This window comes from Balaenoptera borealis (assembly GCF_965194805.1).
Source record: "Balaenoptera borealis genome assembly, chromosome: 7".
Lineage (NCBI taxonomy): Eukaryota > Metazoa > Chordata > Mammalia > Artiodactyla > Balaenopteridae > Balaenoptera > Balaenoptera borealis.
Window position 1 is genome coordinate 119,226,715 of NC_138864.1, and position 19,583 is coordinate 119,246,297.

At 37.2% G+C, this 19,583-nt stretch overlaps 1 protein-coding gene across 3 annotated transcripts in view; it reads right to left on the reverse strand.

The window, feature by feature from the left end:
• The window catches only part of TPK1 (thiamin pyrophosphokinase 1), a 344,192-nt gene that overhangs the window by 46,240 nt on the left and 278,369 nt on the right, over positions 1 to 19,583 (reverse strand). Inside the window, exon 9 of one of the 3 annotated variants that reach the window (XM_082400499.1) lies at positions 16,548 to 16,584. The exons of the other annotated variants lie outside the window; for them this stretch is intronic. Within the exon in view, the coding sequence (XP_082256625.1) occupies positions 16,574 to 16,584 (11 nt within the window). The 3' untranslated portion in view covers positions 16,548 to 16,573. The remainder of the gene's footprint in view (positions 1 to 16,547; positions 16,585 to 19,583) is intronic. 3 annotated transcript variants of the gene reach the window in all.

Genomic DNA, 19,583 nt, shown 5'->3' on the forward strand with positions numbered 1-19,583 from the left:
GTGGCTGGAATTAAGTTTTCCAATTAGCTCACGTTAAAATAGGGAGTGCACCCTGGATTATCCAGGTGAGCCCAATGTAATCAGAAGGGCCCCGTAAAAGTGGAAAAGGGAGGCAGAGTTGGAGGTCAGAGTGATGAAATGTGTGGAAGACTTGGTCCAACACTGCTGGCTTCAAAGACGGAGGAAGGGAGCCCAAAGCTGAGGAATGTGGTGCCTCTAGAAGCTGGAAGGGCCACAGAGTCTCCCTTAGAGCCTCCAGGAAGAAACACTGGTCAGCTGACACCTGGATTCTAGCCCAGTGAGACCCATTTCACTCTTCTGAACTACGGAACTGTACAATGATAAATTTGTGTTGTTTTAAACCACCAAGTTTGTGGCAATTTTGTTACAGCAGCTAAAGGGAACTAATACTTCATCTCATTAGTGAGGCAGGTTACTACCTAAATTATGACTCTCTAAAAGCTATCTATCCAAATTATGCATAACTGAGAGACAACAAGAATTTAAAATGTAAAATAGCATCTTATTTCAATAAAAATAGCTTTATAAAAGAACAGAAACCAAAGAAAAAATAGATAAACTGGACTTCATCAAAATTAAAAACTTTCATGCATCAAAGGGCAGTATCAAGAACATGAAAAGACAACCCCGAGAAAAAGAAAATATCAATATATCAATATATCATATATATTTCCAAATCATATATCTGATAAGGGTCTAGTATCCAGAATATAGAAAGAACTCTTACAGCTCAACAATAAAAAAGATAAATAACATAATTGTTAAAGGGCAAAGAATTTGAATAGGCATTTCTCCAAAGAAGATATACAACTGCCTTATAAGCATATGAAAAGATGCTCAACATCATTAATCATTGGGGAAATGCAAATCAAAACCACCAGATACCATCACAGACATAGAGAACAGACTTGGGGGTTGGCAAGGGAGAGGATGGGTGGGGGAAGGACGGATGGGAGTTTGGGATTAGCAGATGGGAACTATTATATACAGGATGGATAAACAACAAGGTCCTACTGTATAGCACAGGGAATTATATTCAATATCCTGTGATAAACCATAATGGAAAAGAATATTAAAAAATAATGTTTATATATGTATAACTGAATCACATTGCTGTACAGCAGAAATTAACACAACATTGTAAATCAACTATACTTCAATTTAAAAAAACCCACGTGATACCAATTCACACTCATTATGATGGCTATTTTTTTAAAAAAGAAAATAACAAATATTGGTGAGGATATTGAAAAAATGGAACCCTTATACATTGCTGATAGGAATGTAAAATAGTACAGCCACTGAGGAAGATAGTTTGGCAGTTCCTCAAAAAGTTAAACAGAGAATTACCACATGACCTAGCAAACTCCACTCCTAGGTATATGTTTTGAGTCAAGAGGACTCAAGATATATGCTCACGGACTTCCCTGGTGGCGCAGTGGTTAAGAATCCGCCTGCCAATGCAGGGGACACAGGTTTGATCCCTGGTCCGGGAAGATCCCACATGCCGTGGAGCAACTAAGCCCGCGAGCCACAACTACTGAGCCTGCACTCTAGAGCCCACGAGCCATGACTACTGAGCCCATGCGCTGCAACTACTGAAGTCTGCACTCCTCAACAAGAAAAGCCACCACAATGAGAAGCCCGCGCATGGCAACAAAGAGTAGCCCCTGCTCGCCACAATTAGAGAAAGCCGGCACACAGCAATGAACACCTAACACAGCCAAAAATAAAAATAAATTAAAAAATAATTTTATAAAATTTTAAAAAAGTAATTGAGATTGATCTTAAAAAAAAAGATACATGCTCACACAAAAACTTGTACGTGGATGTTCACAGCAGCATTATTCATGATATGCAAAAAAGTGAACACAACCTGAATGTCCATGCACTGATAAATGGATAAACAAAATGTGGTATAGCCATGTGATAGAATGTTATTTAGCCACAAAAAAGAATGGGGTACTGTTACACACTACCATACGATCGGACCTTTTATGCTAAGTGAAAGAAGCCAGACACAAAAGGCTACATATTGTGTGATTCCATGTATATGAAATGTCCAGAACAGGCAAATCTATAGAAACATAAAGTAGATTAGTGGCTGGCACAGAAAAAGAGAGTGAGGAATTGGAACTGACGGCAATCGATACAAAGTTTCTTTTTGGAGTGATGAAAATGTTCTGGAAGTAAGTGATAGTAATGGTTGTACAACACAGTGACTATACTAAAAACCACTGAATTATATACTTTAATGTGGTACACTTTATGTTACATAAATTGTATCTCAGTTTAAAAAAAGAAAAAGAATAGAACCCATCCCCCTAACACACATTTAGAGCTTAGTCCTAAATATCTAGGTCACGAACATGACCTCATCACCTTACTAAGTTGAAAGGATGTCACTTGCTACTTGACTAAATCTTGGTTTTTCTGTGCACTTCAAGACCCCCCAGTGTAGCCCTTGATCTTATTATGAACCCAACTCTAATAAGAATAAAAACACTGTCTCAGCATTTTTAATTCCTTCTATCGAAATCTGCCATTCTGAAGCTCTTTCTCAGTTTTCGGAAGTCACAGTTTGTGTACTTGAGTTTTCTCTTGTTCTTACATCGTCATCTCATTGACAAGAGGCTCCCTTGATCCTATTCTGCCCCTTATGCTTTATCAATTTCAAATTCCCTTAACAGATTCATCCTTAAGTATCTACACGAGTATCTGTCTACCAGTTTAGAAGTTAGACGCTGTTTCTAGTCCTTTAGCGATTACTTTAGAAATTTCAGCATGCTTATCCTAACACAAAGCCTAATATTCCTCAATACTTTTACCCTCATTCCAGATAAAACAAGAATCTCAGGATACTGCAACTCCATTTAACCATCCCAACTTATATGCGTATATGTTATGGCTGTTGTGTATTTTAATCTTGTATATTTTACCTTCAATTTTTAAAAACTTTTATTGTGAAGTAATTATAGATGTACAGGAGGTTGTAAAGAAATGTACAGAGAATTTCCATGCACAGATCATTCTATTAGTAATATCTACATAATACCCAATCTATAGTGATAAAAATATAAAATAATAGTTTATTTTAATTTTGTCTGTATTAAAAGTAATGTAGAGAGGACAGCCCTCTGCTTTGCTGTCAAAAAAAAATTTTAAAGGTCAAACAACACAGGTTGTAATAAGCATATAGCATTTTGTTAGGTTGTGCTAGTAAGTCCAAGGGTCTGTGGAGAAAAACCTGGCTAATATATTTATCATCTTTTTATGTTTCTTCCAATCAAAGAGGATTCATGTTTCTACTTCATAAAGAGACACAAAACCTTCTCATCAGGTCATTGTCAAGTTATCTTTAAAACATAAGAGCTATTCTCTACCTCTTAACCAAAGAAAAGTCACACATGTGCAGTAGAATACAGAGGAAAAGAACTAGCTGAGTACAAAAGCACACGCCTTCCTTCCTTCCCGCCAGAAATGCAAAGATCAGAACGCTAAGCGAGAACACATGAAGGCACCTTCTGATTTTTTAAAGAGATGCCAGGATGTGCAGATAATGAAAAAGACCTCATTTTCTTTCCTGCATATATCAGCATAGTTGTGAGCATGTGTATATAAAAATGTTAGAAATACAAATAGGAGCAGTCTTTAAAATTGAAACTATAATAATAACCCTTGATGGTTTTGACTTATATTTTCTCTGCTGTTCAATGATATTTTCTTAATTACTTGAGAACTAATAGTCTTTTTTTTTTTTTTTTGACTTGTAAGTGTGTTATTGTCATGAACTCAATGACCAACACCATTTTTCCTCCCTGATATGGAGTTATCTCCTTATCACTCAGGATACATGGCAGTCTAAAGGTTTGAGAGTTTTTAACTGCATTTATTGGAAAGTACTGTGCCACTTAGCACTTACTTGCGTTTATTGTGCTGTCTTATATATGGCAGGCGCTGAAACAATCATGACTAGTTTCAGACGTGTTGCCTTGTCTCCCAGCACGATTCTAAGTGCCTTAACGGCAGCACCAGCATCACCTGGGATCCTGTTAGACAAGCAGACTCCCAGGCCTCACCCCAGACCTAAAGAATGAGAATCTGGGGCTGCCCTGGTGGTGCAGTGGTTAAGAATCTGCCTGCCAATGCAGGGGACATGGGTTCGTGCCCTGGTCTGGGAAGATCCCACATGCTGCGGAGCAACTAAGCCCGTGCGCCACAACTACTGAGCCTGCGCTCTAGAGCCCATGAGCCACAACTACTGAGCCCGCGTGCCACAACTACTGAAGCCCACGCGCCTAGAGCCCGTGCTCTGCAACAAGAGAAGCCATCCAATGGGAAGCCCGTGCACCGCAATGAAGAGTAGCCCCTGCTCGCCGCAACTAGAGAAAAGCCCGTGCACAGCATCAAAGGCCCAGTGCAGCCAAAAATAAAAATAAATAAATTTATTAAAAAAAAAATCAGAATCTGCATTTAACAAAACACATTAAAATGTGAGAAGTACTGATTTAGGTCGTTCTTTTAAGAATTAACCCATCCATTTCACATGCCATTAGTCTCTTTTCCTTCACTGTTTCCTTTCCTTCCTTCTTGAAACAACCCAGGGTTCATCATTAAAAACAAAACAAAACAAAAACAAAAATAGAACCAAATTTCTCCCCATGCCCTACCACCTTCAGTGACTGGTCCCTCCTCTACTGGTCAGACTCTTCCAATTTGGTTTCTTTGGTTACCACATTCCTGGAATGAATTCTGTGCCTCTGCTCCCTTTACTTTTAATTTTCTTGTTTCCTTCTTAAAACTCTGAAACTTGACTTTCACTCCTGTGTAGTTCATACAAAGCACTAAAAAAAATGTGGACAGTTAACTTTAGTAAGCTTAGATCCACTTTTAAAACATGCATTTTTCCTTTTGCCAACTACAAATTGGCACTTGCCATCTGCCTCTACAAGGATTAAATCACAAGCTGCTGTGACCACTGACCTTCAACACACCCTAAAAGGAGTTCAAGGTGGAGATCAGAAATGAGGCACTCTGTGCTCTGGGAAAAACTAGAAGAACAGGCTTTCCGATATTTAGATATTTTCAGGAAAAGATTTTATGAGCCCAATTCTTAAATCTCCTCATATCTAGAAACACACTAAAAAATCCTTCACGGTGACGACTGCTCCTTGTGACTAGTAGCAACTTTCTGCGAAAATGTGTGCTTGATTGCATGCGCTCCCCCTTCACCAAAATCACATATATATATACTGACCTCCCCCCGACCTCTTTGGAGCAGTTTCTCAGAGCTATCTGAGGTGCTGTCTCCCGGGCTATAGACCTCATTTTGCCCCGCATAAAACTTAACTCACAACTCTCACATTGTGCCTTTTTTTTCAGTCCACACTATACTGACTGGAAAATGAATTATCTTAGCAGCATTTGGTGCCTGATGATTTTCGTGTGCCCGCTCTTATCCTGCATCTACTCAAGATCATCTACAGCCGTGGCCTGTTAGGAACTGAGCCGCCCAGCAGGAGGTGAGCAGTGAGCCCTTCTGCCACCAGACTGTAGAAAAACTGTCTTCCATGAAACCAGTCCCTGGTGCCAAAAAGGCTGGGGACCACTGATCTGCAGGTCTGTGCTCCTGCTTAACTGGATGGATTGGCCGAATTTACTGAATGCCTCCTGTGGCAATGTCCCAACCTTGAACAACAGAAATTTTACATCTCTACAGAAATAACCCATTAATATACACAAGGAACTCATGAAAATGAAAAAAAATGAGGCCTAGTAATTCAAGTTTATCTATTGTAAGATTTGGTTCCTGAAGCTTTCAGTTTCCTAAATCCTTGAATGCAGAGGTTTATCTGTAGTCTTGTGATAGACGTGAAGAAAAAAACAAAGCTGTCAATGGAAGCCATGGGATTTGTCACCATCAAGTGTTAAAAAAAAGCTGACACTGTTGAAGAACCAACAAAACCAAACCAAATTCTCCTCTTAATCCCAATGACTCCCTTTCCTTTATTCTTCCTTTTTTTATTGTGGTAAAACACTTAACATGAGACCTACCCTCTTTAACAAATTTTTAAGTGCACAACACAGTTTTGTAGAGCATATCTCTACTTATTCATCCTGTATAACTGAAACGTTGTACCCTCTGAACGGCATTTCATTTGACAAAGGTTTGAAGGTTGAGATGCTCTGAAATTCACCGGGTACCACAACCCACTCCCCTTCTAGGGATTTGGAGCAATCTGCTCACTAGTGATTGGACGTTATTCATCAGGTCAGCCTTTGATGAAGAAAAATGAAGAGCATAAAAGAAGAGAACCACAGTGAAACTGGGGGTGTGCTGAAAGGCTAATGTGCTCTCCAGATAGATCACCCACTTCTTATAGATACCCGAGCGGCCACGCGATCTGTTTACCTGATGCATACAGAAAGAACTGTCACGCTTCACCTTTGGAAATGGACCATTACACCTGGTGACAGATTATGAATTGTGGAGTATGGCCGGCACCTGGCCAGACAAAGAAGAGTTCATAAATCAGACTCAAAACAGAAATACCTGACTAAAATCCTTGAGTTCTTTGAGGAATCGAGAAGGATATATAAGGAGAGAATCAGTTAAACCCACATGTGTATATATGTGTGTGTGTGTTGTGGGATGGGGGACAGAGTACTGATTATCCACAGGCCACTGTTAAGGTTCTACAAAGAAGTATTTTTGTTATCTTTCGGTTGGTCAAAGAGTTTTGCTTCATCATGGAATGGGGTGGGAGTTGGGGGTCAAGGTAGAGAGTGGCTGGGAGAAAGATTTTGGTCTTGAAAAGGAAACTGGCTTGGGCCTTTGATAGGAAGAGAGAAGTGATCAAATCTCTCAACAAAAAAATATAAACAGCTGATTCTCGAGGGTCAGTGTTTATTTTACAAAAAAATCTGAAAAACAGGCCCATAACTTTATAGATCCGGAAAAGAGCTGCAACTTGATAGTTAATACTAAGCACATTTCTAAGTGGATGAGAATACATTTAAAAAAGATTTTACAAGTATGTGAAAATAGCACCCCCAAATGGCAACTAAAATAAAATGTTGACACACAAATGCCCTTAAAGAAAAATAACCTAAACCACTTGTAAGAAGATGGGCTTAGAATATCTGTTTGGTGATGCCGAAACAGTGACTTTTAAAATTATGATCTGAGACTCTTCTCCAAAACCCAGCAGTATTGATAATCCTCTAGAAAGGCACTAATAACCGACAGAAGGCAGTGTTCTACTGTTATGTCATCCACTTGCAACGCATCCTGCTTTGATATAAGAGCTTATTATCAAGGAGTTGAGAGTGGTTGTCGAGCTTTCCTCACGCCTTCCTTTTACTTCAGGAGACAGCCATCAGGCTGGCAGTTATTACTCATCAGCAAAGCACCACAAAGCTTATACATTTTAGAGAAGAAAACCAAAGTCTTAGTCAATCTATAGATCATCACTGTAATGTCACCAGCATAATTTTAACATCATTTTATTTTTAAAAATCATTAGTTAGGGCATTCTTTAAAATATAATATATAACATCATGGACAGAAAGTAGAGAAAATCTGAATAAGAATTAAAGGTATGTCAAACCTTTTCGCTGGGATAAAGCACCATCTCTAGTAATATAATTTGTTATCTAAAGACTTTCAGAGTTCTGATAAATCAATTATTTTCAGATATGAATACTATACAACTACTTTCTCTTGTTCATTATTAGTATCAATGGACTTAAAGTTCTCAGGCCTAGTTTCTCCTCCTCTGGGGAACAGACTTCTATAGTGTCCTTCTCGGCTTTTGGTAAAAATGCTACCTTGACCAGCATTTTTACACTAGAGGCCACAGTTATCCTCAGGCACCAAGTACCACATTGTAGGCCACCCGAGGACCCCCTCTGCTTGCTCCCGGCAAGGGAGTCCAGTCTACCTGGTAGGAAAGGAGCTGGGGTCATCAGCAAGTGCTAACAAGGCCTGAAGCACTTATGGAGACAATCCATTATACTTTTCTACTCTTTTCTTTTTTTTTTCCTACTTAAAATTTGCCCTCAGTCTCCCACTTAAACTGATTTCCTTAGTATAAAAAGTTATAAGATGGGGGCGCACGTCTTATGTGTGTGTTTTCTGATCCTTCTGTACACCCACATCCAGATCCAGACCTGCAGACACCTGTATCCCAGCCTCCAACGTGGCGTGTCTCTGCTGGTGGATGGCTGTGCCCCAGTGAACGCAGGCTCTCCTGGATGTCTGTCCAGCCAGCTAACCTATCATGTTCATTTTCTGACCCTTAGTTAAAAATGCTCTGTTATCTGAGTGTTAAGAGCACATCGGATTTCTTTGTAGAGATACTTTTGCCAGGTCTAAGTCATTTGTTCCTTTTCCATGGTTCTTCAGTAGGGTCCTGGTGTATCATCCTACTAGCAGCAACATTCATTCCAGTAGAAAATACACCAAAACTTTAACTGCATGAGTCAATTTTTAGGGTACATATATCTCTCTGTGACGTGAATAAAATGCATAGCTTTTATGTTTCATCACACCTGGTCCAAGCCTTTTCTAAGGCTTTAATAAATTCCAGGGGCCTTTACATTTAGTCTTGCTCTGATTTTTTTATTTTGATGTTATTTCCTTCTAACATTTCTCCAAAGGAAATAACTGTCAGACATGTATTTCAGAGAAACAGTGATTCAGTAATTAATCATCAGTAATTGTCAGATCATCTTTAAACTAGCCAGAAGCATTATAAGCAATATCCCTCCTAAAAAATCAATTTCTCTACTTCAGAGAAATAATTCTATTTTAAGCTTTCTTATGGAAACCTACCTTTGAACACTCAAGCATTAGCGACTGAGTTCCTTGCCCTCTGTATAAGGTGTATAATGCATCATGCTCAGTGATATGAAGAAAAACCTCAAGATATAGGAAATGTAGAAGGGGAGACAAGCATAAATTCATAGGAAGTTTAATTAGATTCAAGAAATAGTGACTATAAATACATAGTCTACCTAAGAGGGTAGAGGAATAGTCTTTCCCACAGTCTCAAATGAATGGGTAGCGTTTGACTGGGAAGTAAGGAGGAAAGCATTTTGAGGCCAAAGACTCCATTTATTAATTCCTCCAAATCTTCAAAAAAAAAAAAAATCGAAAAAAAAAATCCTTCTTAACAATTTTTTTGATGTGAGTTAATATAGTATTAAATCTAAAACCTGAAAAAATTTAGTTAAGATAACTTTAAGAAATATGAAACAATTAGTGATAAATCTGACAAAAAATTTAGTTTTTAAACTAAAAACTAGACGACATTGCTGAGAAAAATTAAATAAGGCCTAAAGAAATGGAGAGATACCCTGTGTTCTTAGACCAGAAGATTCAATATTGTTAAAAAGATCGAAGTTAGAGGATTTGTACCATCTGATTCCAAGACTTATTATAAAGCTTCAGTAACCTAACCATTGTGTGGTAGTAGATTACAGATAGATAAGTGGAACAGAATGTAAAGACCAGAAACAGATCCACACGTATGAATAATTAATTGCAACAAAGATTTCAAGGCAATTCACTGGGGAAAGGAAAAAAATCTCCTACAACTGGTGTTGGAACCATAGGATAGCCATTTGGAAAAATATAAACATCAAGCCTTAACTCATCATTTACCAAAATTAATTTGAGATGGATCATGGATTTAAATGTAAGAGCAAACACTAAGAAACTTACAGAAGAAAACACAAGAAAATACTTCAGTGACCTTGGGTTAGAAAGATTTCTTAAATAAAGCACAAAAAGCATGAATTATAAAAACTTTAAAAGATCAATAAATTGGATTTCATTAAAACTTTTGCTCTTCAAAAGAGACTTAGGAAATCAAAAAGTAGCTACACACTGGGAAAAATATTTGCAAAACATATGTCCAAAAAAAAGACTTGTATCTAGAATATATAAAGAACTCGTATGACTCACTAATATCAAGAGACTCTCTTGGGCACTGAAAGATATTTAGCAGCCTCCCAATCTCTACCCAACAGATACCAACAGGATCCATATTAATGACAACCAACAATGTCTCAAGACATTGCTAATGATCCCATGGGAAGCAAAATTGCCCCGGATGAGAACCATTGATTTGAATAACACTTTACCAAAGAAGACACATGATGACAAATAAACCTATATAATCTATGAATGCCAACTTAAAAACTACTGAAAACAATTGGAGTGTTTGATAAAGTTACATACTATACAAATATGAACAAGACAGAAAATATGAAAATACAATGAAAGATTTTACACTAACTGCAACAAAAATATTGTAGACATGAGTTTAAGAAGAAATTTACTAAACTTGTATGAGGGAAGCAGTAAAATTTTACTTAAGGGGCATGAAAGAAGATGTGAATAAATGAGTATGTGCCTGAAGAACAAATCGAAACTATAAAAAATTCCCCTAATTTAAGTTATAAATTCAGTGAAATTGCAATAAAAATAAGATTTTCTTTTAGGAACATGATAAAACAATTCTGAATCACATTGAAAGCATAAACAGAATACCAAGGAAAATATGTGGGGAGAATAATAATATAAACTTAAGCTATACTGGTTACAGACAGTATAGGGATAAGAAAAATGCATAGAAAAACCACAGAAATTGACCATATGTATCTGGATATTGCATGTTTGACAAAGGCAGTGTTTTCAATCAATAAGCACATAATGAATTGATGAATGAACTATAAGCAAACCATCCAGCAATTTGGGGGAGAAAACCGGGTTGATTCCCTACTTACATTATTCCCTTTTTCTCCCCCCAATGTTAAAGTATGTAAATCAGTGACTCTTAGCACTGTACATTCTTGATGTTGTGCAACCACCAGATGGCTGGTGGTTATCCGCAAATAAATGTCAAATGATCCCCATCAAAATTTTAGATGTGAACAAAAAAAAAAAGAAAAAGAGAATAAAATAATTGGATAATTTTATAGTTTTGACAGGAGGAAAGTCAAGACATAAAAAACTATTAAATCTGAGAGCCTAAAAGTTAAACACTGTTAGCTGGATTTATACATATCTACATGGATAAATTTCAAAAACAAAATGCTCATTAGTAAAAGGAAGTCCAAATATTATACTATAAAATTTGCTCTTACTAACAAAAGGAATTTAAAATACAGAAAGTAATATAACATATTGTTTATAGAAACATATGCAGGCATTCAAAACTACACAAAAGTTTTAGAAGACTATAAAACACACTTTGTCACTCAGGAAGATAAACGAGGTCTGAGGTGTTGGTCTGGAAGACTGGCTTTTCTTTTAATGCATTAAACGTTTTATTTCTTTAGTTAAAAAAAAGGCAAAAACAAAAAAAAAATGCTAATTCTGGATGGTAGAAATGTAAGAATTATATTTTTCTATATTATGCATTTCAAAAAATTTTTCAAAATAATTCAAAATGTTTTGAAGTAAAATAAATAAGCACTTTTATGTATAATGTCAGAAGACAAACTACAAATAAATGTACTATACATATAAGTCCAATAACTCTAATAGAAAAAAATGTGTTCAAACACTCTAGATGAACAATTCAACAGAAAAGACGAGTAGACAATTCAAAAAAAAAAACTTAAAATTCCTATAATTGTAAGAAAAGATGCTCTATTTCCCTAATAATTAAGTAATAATTTCCCTAATAATTAAAATGACAAATTTCCCCATTAGACTGGCAGGAATATTCATTTTGGCAAATGTGTAAATATATATCCCATGATACAACCATCTCACTTCTGGACACTGAGTCCTCTTGGCTATTCACACATGTACATGTACAAGGATTTTGGCTGCAACATTGTAATTTAAAAAAACAGATATAATCCTCATACACATAAAACTGGAACTGATTTAATAAGTCACGGTAGTTCTATACAACATGATGCTACAAATGCATTAACCAAATTATTTGGATCTGTATTTATAAAGTAAGGCAATATATTTAATAATACATAAAATATGTTTTTAAGTGAAAAAAGCAAATATAGAAGAGTATGCTTATTAACTTTTTTTGTTAAAAATATACATAGTGAGAGTAAAAAGGCATAAGATTCTAGGAAAATAAATATCAAACTTTTAAAAGCAGTTACCTATGGCAGCTAGATTGTGATGGGACTTCTCTTTCTTTCGTTTCATAGGTCTGCACTGTTTCATTACTCGGGCAAAACAATTTTTGCAAAGAATAATGTTTTTTAATGTTGATTTTAAATTTTATTTTTGTAGGGGCTCATAATCAAAGATGTGGACTGTACGTGGCAAGGGGAACCTGAATCACATTTCTGAAGATTTTATTTAAAAGGAGGAAGAAAGTAATCGAGTAGTATGTGCTATGATATTTTATTCCAGATGTAGATACTTTGTGATAATTACTAATAGTGGAAATAAAAGCAGTGTTGCCTTAAGTTCCAGACTGCCTTCCTAAGTACAAGTAACTGTAAGGAAATTCTTAAAAATTCTATACCTTTCTACCTGAATACAGTATTTGAAATATTTATATATATGCAAAGTAGGTCAAATTTCATCCAAGTTGTCATCAATTCATCCAGTCCTTGACATGATATATAATTTTTAATGATGTGCAAAAAATTCTGTAAGTATTCTATACAAAGTCGCCTAAGTATTAATAAGACCAAAAGTTATAATGACACACTAAATATAACCAAAACTGAGGGCAATATTCCCCCCTTTTCTGTCACAAAATAGATAACTTTTGCTCTCAAAAACACAGTATAGGCAGCAAGTAAGAATTTTCTGACATCTTTTGATAAGAAGTACCACTGCCAACCTCAACAAATTCCCAAGATAGTGTAGTTACCAGCTCCGAAATAAATCATTTTATCCATGAAAAGGCTTAGTCAGTCTTCGATACATAGTAGAAAGTTTGTCTCCTTTCTCTCTGTCTTGAGAGATTGAAGTTATCTGTCATCTCAACTAAAACAGTTGCTAAGTCCAAGATCAGAATCACCCCTGATGTCTGTCATCTCTAGTGGAGTTTCCAAAGTGCTCTTTTGGTCCATTCTACTTACGGTTAATTCAATAAAGGATGAGGGAATTATTCCACTAATTAGGATCTGTTAATTTACTAAGAAATGCACTGTACTTCCCACAAAATATACAAACTGAGTTTGTACTGCAGATTTCTTTCTTTTTTTTTTTTTTTTTAATTTATTTATTTATTTATGGCTGTGTTGGGTCTTCGTTTCTGTGCAAGGGCTTTCTCTAGTTGCGGCAAGCGGGGGCCACTCTTCATCGCGGTGCACGGTCCTCTCATTATCGTGGCCTCTCTTGTTGCGGAGCACAGGCTCCAGACGCGCAGGCTCAGTAGTTGTGGCTCACGGGCCTAGCTGCTCCACGGCATGTGGGATCTTCCCAGACCAGGGCTCGAACCCGTGTCCCCTGCATTGGCAGGCAGATTCTCAACCACTGCGCCACCAGGGAAGCCCTGTACTGCAGATTTCTTATATGACTGCCTTCCTATGAGGATGAAGACCGTTGTCATAGTTGGTATTTAAGAGGTAACAACTCAAGAAGAGTATGCATTCAACTAAGGACATGGTTCGTTTTAGGTGGCCTTTGAAGGAATAATTTAACACCATCTACAATTTTATAACAATAGGGAGAGTGGACTTTGTCGTTTGAGTGGGAGAAAGTCTTCAGAACTGTTAAAAAAAAATTTGGACTCATATACAGGAGACACCTCATTTTGTTCTGCATTTCTATTAGGTAAACAGTATTTTGGAAAGGCTGGAAAATAAGAAAAATTACCCATAATCTTATTACTCTAATTAAATATATGTCCTCACTTTGTGTTTATGTATGAATGTGATTATTTTGTTTTGCACAGTTCAGTCATAGCATATGCATTTTTATATTCAGTTTTTAGATTTATTTTCCAAATGAAAAACTGTTTCTCAATAGCAACTTTTTTCTGCATCAGGCAAAAAGTAGCCATTTCAAGAGGGATGGGAAAGAAAATTTTTAGAATCTAATCAGGAGGTTATAAATGCAGTTTTCTATTCTTTTGAGGATATTCTGGAATCTCAGCAGAGGGGTAGATCTTCTCCATTTCCTTCCCAATTCTGCTCTCATTACGTGACTCTGAGTCTACTCCATGGTGCCATATTCCTGCTGGAATGCTTATAGCCTCAAATATATTTGGTAGATACTTGCATATTACTTTTATCATTCATTTCATCTTTACTGTAACTGTGGTGATTTGCCCTTTTACAATTCTAATTTTACTTTCCCTGTGCTTTCTCCTTTTTGTTTTTGATGGCCCACTGTCTAGTGGTTTCTTGCTTTCTATTTTTAAAAACCGGTTTTTTGGACTGCCTAACAATTTTGTGATTTTTTAATTTCTCCTTTGGTCATTTTTATTTTCTTTATTTGACTTCCTTAGGCATACTCTAGTGTTCCATTTGTAGCTTCTTGAGTTAAAACCAGATTCATTTCTTTTTTCTTTTTTAGAATGCAAGTATTAAAAAGCTACATATTTTCCTGAGCAAACTTTATTCTAGGATATACAAGGGATTTTTTTTTCAATTCTTAAAATGCATTATGAATCCCTTTTGATTCAGGAGTTGCTTAAGAGTAAAATTTTACTTTCCAGAATGTGTTCTTATCAATCTGTGAATTATTATAATTTTTAGTTTTACTGCACTGGGTCAGAATGTGGAATTTTTATTTTATAGTAGAAATTTATTTTTTTTGGTCACTTAACAGTCAATTTTGTATATTTCTAAGGTGATCTAAAAATTGTTCTGTTATATAATTTTATTCATGTGCATATATTTGTAGTGTATTTCATATGTACACCACATATATATATTTATATATACAAATGCTTATCTATACTGTAAATCTTACTAATTATAAGTCAGATATTTCACCTCTTTTTGTTTGTTTTCTCGATCTGTCATGGGCTGATCGAGGTTAATTAAAGGCTATAATCACTATTGTGTTTCTCTCAGTTTCTTCTTTCCTTTTCCTGGATTTTCGTGCAATAGTGTTTGGGTATATACTTATAGCCTCATTGTGCCCTTTAATATTATAAATTCCTCATTCATATCTCTGTTGACATAGTTTACCTTGAATCCAGCTTTGTCTAATAAAAACCTCAATAGCAGCTTTATGCTTGTTAGTACTTTATTTATTTATTTATTTATTTATTTATTTATTTATTTATTTATTTATTTATTTATTGCTGTGTTGGGTCTTCGTTTCTGTGCGAGGGCTTTCTCCAGTTGCGGCAAGCGGGGGCCACTCTTCATCGCGGTGCGCGGGCCTCTCACCATCGCGGCCTCTCTCGTTGCGGAGCACAGGCTCCAGACGCGCAGGCTCAGTAGTTGTGGCTCACGGGCTTAGTTGCTCCGCGGCATGTGGGATCCTCCCAGACCATGGCTCGAACCCGTGTCCCCTGCACCGGCAGGCAGACTGTCACCCACTGCGCCACCAGGGAAGCCCTGCTTGTTAGTACTTTTACCTTTGTTTACATTTAACTTTTCTGGGTCACTTTGCTTTAAATGGATCTCTTGTAGTTATTTGGCATGTAGATTTTTTTTAACTCAATCTTTCTTTTTTTTTTTTTAAATTAGTTTTGCTTACTCATATGTTTGGTTTCCGTTCTTATTTTTGGCTTGAAGTTAGAAATCATACAACATACATTCTTACACACAAAAATGTCTGTCCAGCCTCTAGATTGAAAATTCCTGGATAGTCCACATTTATTAACTTCTGAATCCTTTACAAGTCCCAGAGCTGTGCATAAGGATTGGATCCAAAATATATTTAACTGACTTGAACTGAAATGTCAGAATGAGTGAATCTCCAGTGGTAGAGTTTGGAAAGCAATGGACAATCCAGTGGTGATAACTTTGGGACAGGTGTCTTGCTGGCCTCCCTCAAAGCACAACACCTCCATCGCTAGATCCCTCAACAGCATGTACCTGCTATTTCTGTAGTTGGCAGAGACTAATCAGACAGACACACCTTCGGTCAATAAGAAATAAAGCACACAGTCCCTTCCTCTTCAGCCACTTTGCCATTACTACCAATCAATATAGAGGCAGTTCCAAGTTGGAATGAGATTCTTAACTGCCCCACTTGCTTCCCCTAGATCAATGTGATGGCTGCAAACAGCAACAAAAGAATAATTCAAACAAGTTTAAAATTCAAAGGAACACAGACATTGCTTAGGCCTAGAAAAGAACTGCATCAAAGTAACTGCATTCCTTCCTTTTCTTGTTCCATTTAAGCCTCCTGTTATCTCTGCATCCCTCCCACAGCCATTCTTCGCTTACTGTAAATTTTAACTTGGTCTTCCTAAACATCCTTGGAGAGACATATTTCTGAAGTCTTTAAAGCAGACTTTGAAAGAATGGGATTGCAGTCACTGGACTGTTATTCCTAAACTAGGCTGGAGTAGAGACTTGAAAACACTTTTTAAAGTGACCCTAAGGGTCTGTTGGCTCACCTGTTCCACTCACAGTAAAAAGAGCATCACGAGGATCCTGAAGGGGATGAAGACGTGGGGGGAGATGTGAGTACGTCTGTTTTGTAGGAAAATGATTATATTTTTAAAAAGACATGTATGCTTAGAAGCTATTTTATTAATATATTATGGTTCTAGATACAAGCAGGAAAAACAATCTCAGCTAGATACAAACCCAAATGCTAAGACAGGGACAATCTGTGCTGAGTGAACACTGAATAGGTAACCAGAATAGAGCTACAAGAATGAAAATTCGTGGTCCTTGGTATACGGGAATATTTTTGCAAATCTCAGGAAGAGAGCCCATTGGCCTAGGGAAGGGAAATTCCCCTCCTCTCTGCTTCCTTTGCTATTGAGGAGGACTAACTTTGAAAGGGCATTAAATGTGGTCTCCATGACCACTGGTCACCATCTTAACTAGTTTTCAAGATTCTTATGGGTAATTTCTTCACAACAGATTAAATGACATTGTTTTCTGAAATAGATATCAAATCAATCAAGGTTTGCATGCTCTTTTATGAAGTTAATAAGCTAAAACAAAAATTAAATGAAAAGAATGGTAGTGGCGGGAGAAAGATGTATCAGGTGTCTGAAAAAAGAGAGATATGCAGAGGTATTCTTCACTCCACGTTTTGAGTGGTTTTACTAGCAACAAGTTGAGAAGAAGACAGAAAATGTCCTTTATTTCTCGAACTTAGGGTATGAAGTTTGCTCTAATAGCTATAAAACAAAGACTGAAAAGAAATAGAGCAAAATGGAACTCCAGTATGACATACATATATATGGGATGGAAACGAAAGAAATTCAAACCCAGATAAATGAACATTTTTTCTTAGTGTCAAAACAAAATAGCATTTGGTTTCCAATTTATTTGTATACTTTGGGTTTCTATATTCTTTATCATTCTTCCCAAGTTAAATTTCCAAACTTTGCAAAGTAACTGTCAGGTCATTCACTGTAGATGACGGACGGGTGAGGAGAGCCTCGGTACCCGAGAACCCCTGCACCTATATTGAAACTGCTGATCAAGCTACAGTCTCATTTGTCAAAGTTGTCACATTCTGACGCAACTGACATTCTGATTCAAGAGACAAGAGAAACGTACCCCCCGTCTTTTCTTCATACTTCAAGTTAAAGGGGGAAAAAAGCAAATAAGCTTAAAAAAAGCATGAGTAGACATCTGACAAAGATTCATGTCTTTGAGTAATAAGTGGGTGATTTAATATATCCACTCAGATTATTAGGCTGTTTATGTCAGTCAGCTCAATTTCCTCCTTCTTACCTTTACTTGTATAAAACATGCCGAAAGCCATGAATCTAATTCAAGTCCGTAGGGCTTTACCTGGCTTTCATGGCTTGGGGACTCATCACTTTTATACTTTAGTCCTACCTACATTCACAGTCACCCTGCATGGAACGCCCCACCCCACCTAATTACCAATGTTCCTAAACAAACTTCCTTTCATTCTGTGGTGGAAGACCTGGAACAGAATACAAATCCCAGGGTTATAGATTTGGGCTGCCACCAGTCTGATCAAAAACAGCTGTCTGGGGCTTCCCTGCTGGCGCAGTGGTTGAGAGTCTGCCTGCCAATGCAGGGGACACGGGTTCAAACCCTGGTCTGGGAAGATCCCACATGCCACGCAGCAACTGGGCCCGTGAGCCACAACTACTGAGCCTGCGCGTCTGGAGCCTGTGCTCCGCAACAAGAGAGGCCGCGATAGTGAGAGGCCCGCGCACCGCGATGAAGAGTGGCCCCCGCTTGCCGCAACTGGAGAAAGCCCTCGCACAGAAACGAAGACCCAACACAGCCATAAATAAATTAAAAAAAAAAAAAAAAAAAGTTATGTAAAAAAAAAAAAAACCAAAAACAGCTGTCTGGTGGTGAGTTATATACGCTGCGTGAATTCCATCAGAGTTTAAATTAGGGGATGGATTTAGAAATAAATGGCTCAAGTGGCATAATGAAAATTGTGACTGGTAGGAAAATGTGCTGAACAAATTTGTAAGTTCAATTGAACAACTACTCAACAGTTTTCCACATTTTGACCCAAGTCCGCAAATCCTTGGGGTTTTGATGTTAAAACGAAACAAAACAAAAACAGTACCATCTATTCTCCATGTCATTTGCAGTCTGGACAGAAACTGCTTATTATCCCCTGATATCCATTTTTTCCTTCATCTAGAATAACAGGACCACTGATTTTTACCTGGGTACATAGCTCCTGAGAATAGAGATAACATTTCTTAGTCTCCCTTGCAGCTAGGTATGTCCATGAGGCAAAGTTCTGGCTAAAAAGATACTTGCTGAGGTTTTATAGCAACTTAAGGGAATTTTCCTTAAAAAGACAGCTGATGCTTTTGTTCCTTGATTTCTATGCAGCTACCTGGAATGCTGACAGGGTAGAGCCCTAGCTGCCCGCTGTGACCAGGAGAATGAAAGCCCCACCCAGGGACAGTGGACTGGCAAGGTGCAGGACGCCAGTGTCTGGGACAACTGAGTGAAATGGAACCAGCAGATCCTGTATTGAGAGTAAAGAATTAATTTTATTAAGATTTCTTTTTATTATCAATGATATTTTAAAATTTGCAACCCAACTCTTCAACTGCTGGATGATGTGCATCTTACAAAAGGGTGAGATTTACAATGAAACTCAGCATTTTTCTGCATCTTATTAATGCCCCCCACCAATATATCCACCTGGGGATACTTGTGTTCTCAGTCAGTTAGAATCTGCCCAAGATTCCCTGGAACCCAGCGTAAGATGTCCTCACAGCAAGCCTCATAGCAAGAGACTGCCTAGTAACCCCCACTAATCCCTTGCATCTCCAAAGAGTAAGCTATGGTTTGTAAAAAACATAATGATTTTTTTTCAATAATTCAACAAGTCTAAATGCAGCAGAGGCCTGCCACATTGGCACGTGATGACTTGTAGTCTTTTTACAATATGGCAGCCAGAGTATTTCTTGTGAAGTATGTTCCTTTGCTTAAAACCCTCTAATGCAACTCTTTCTGAA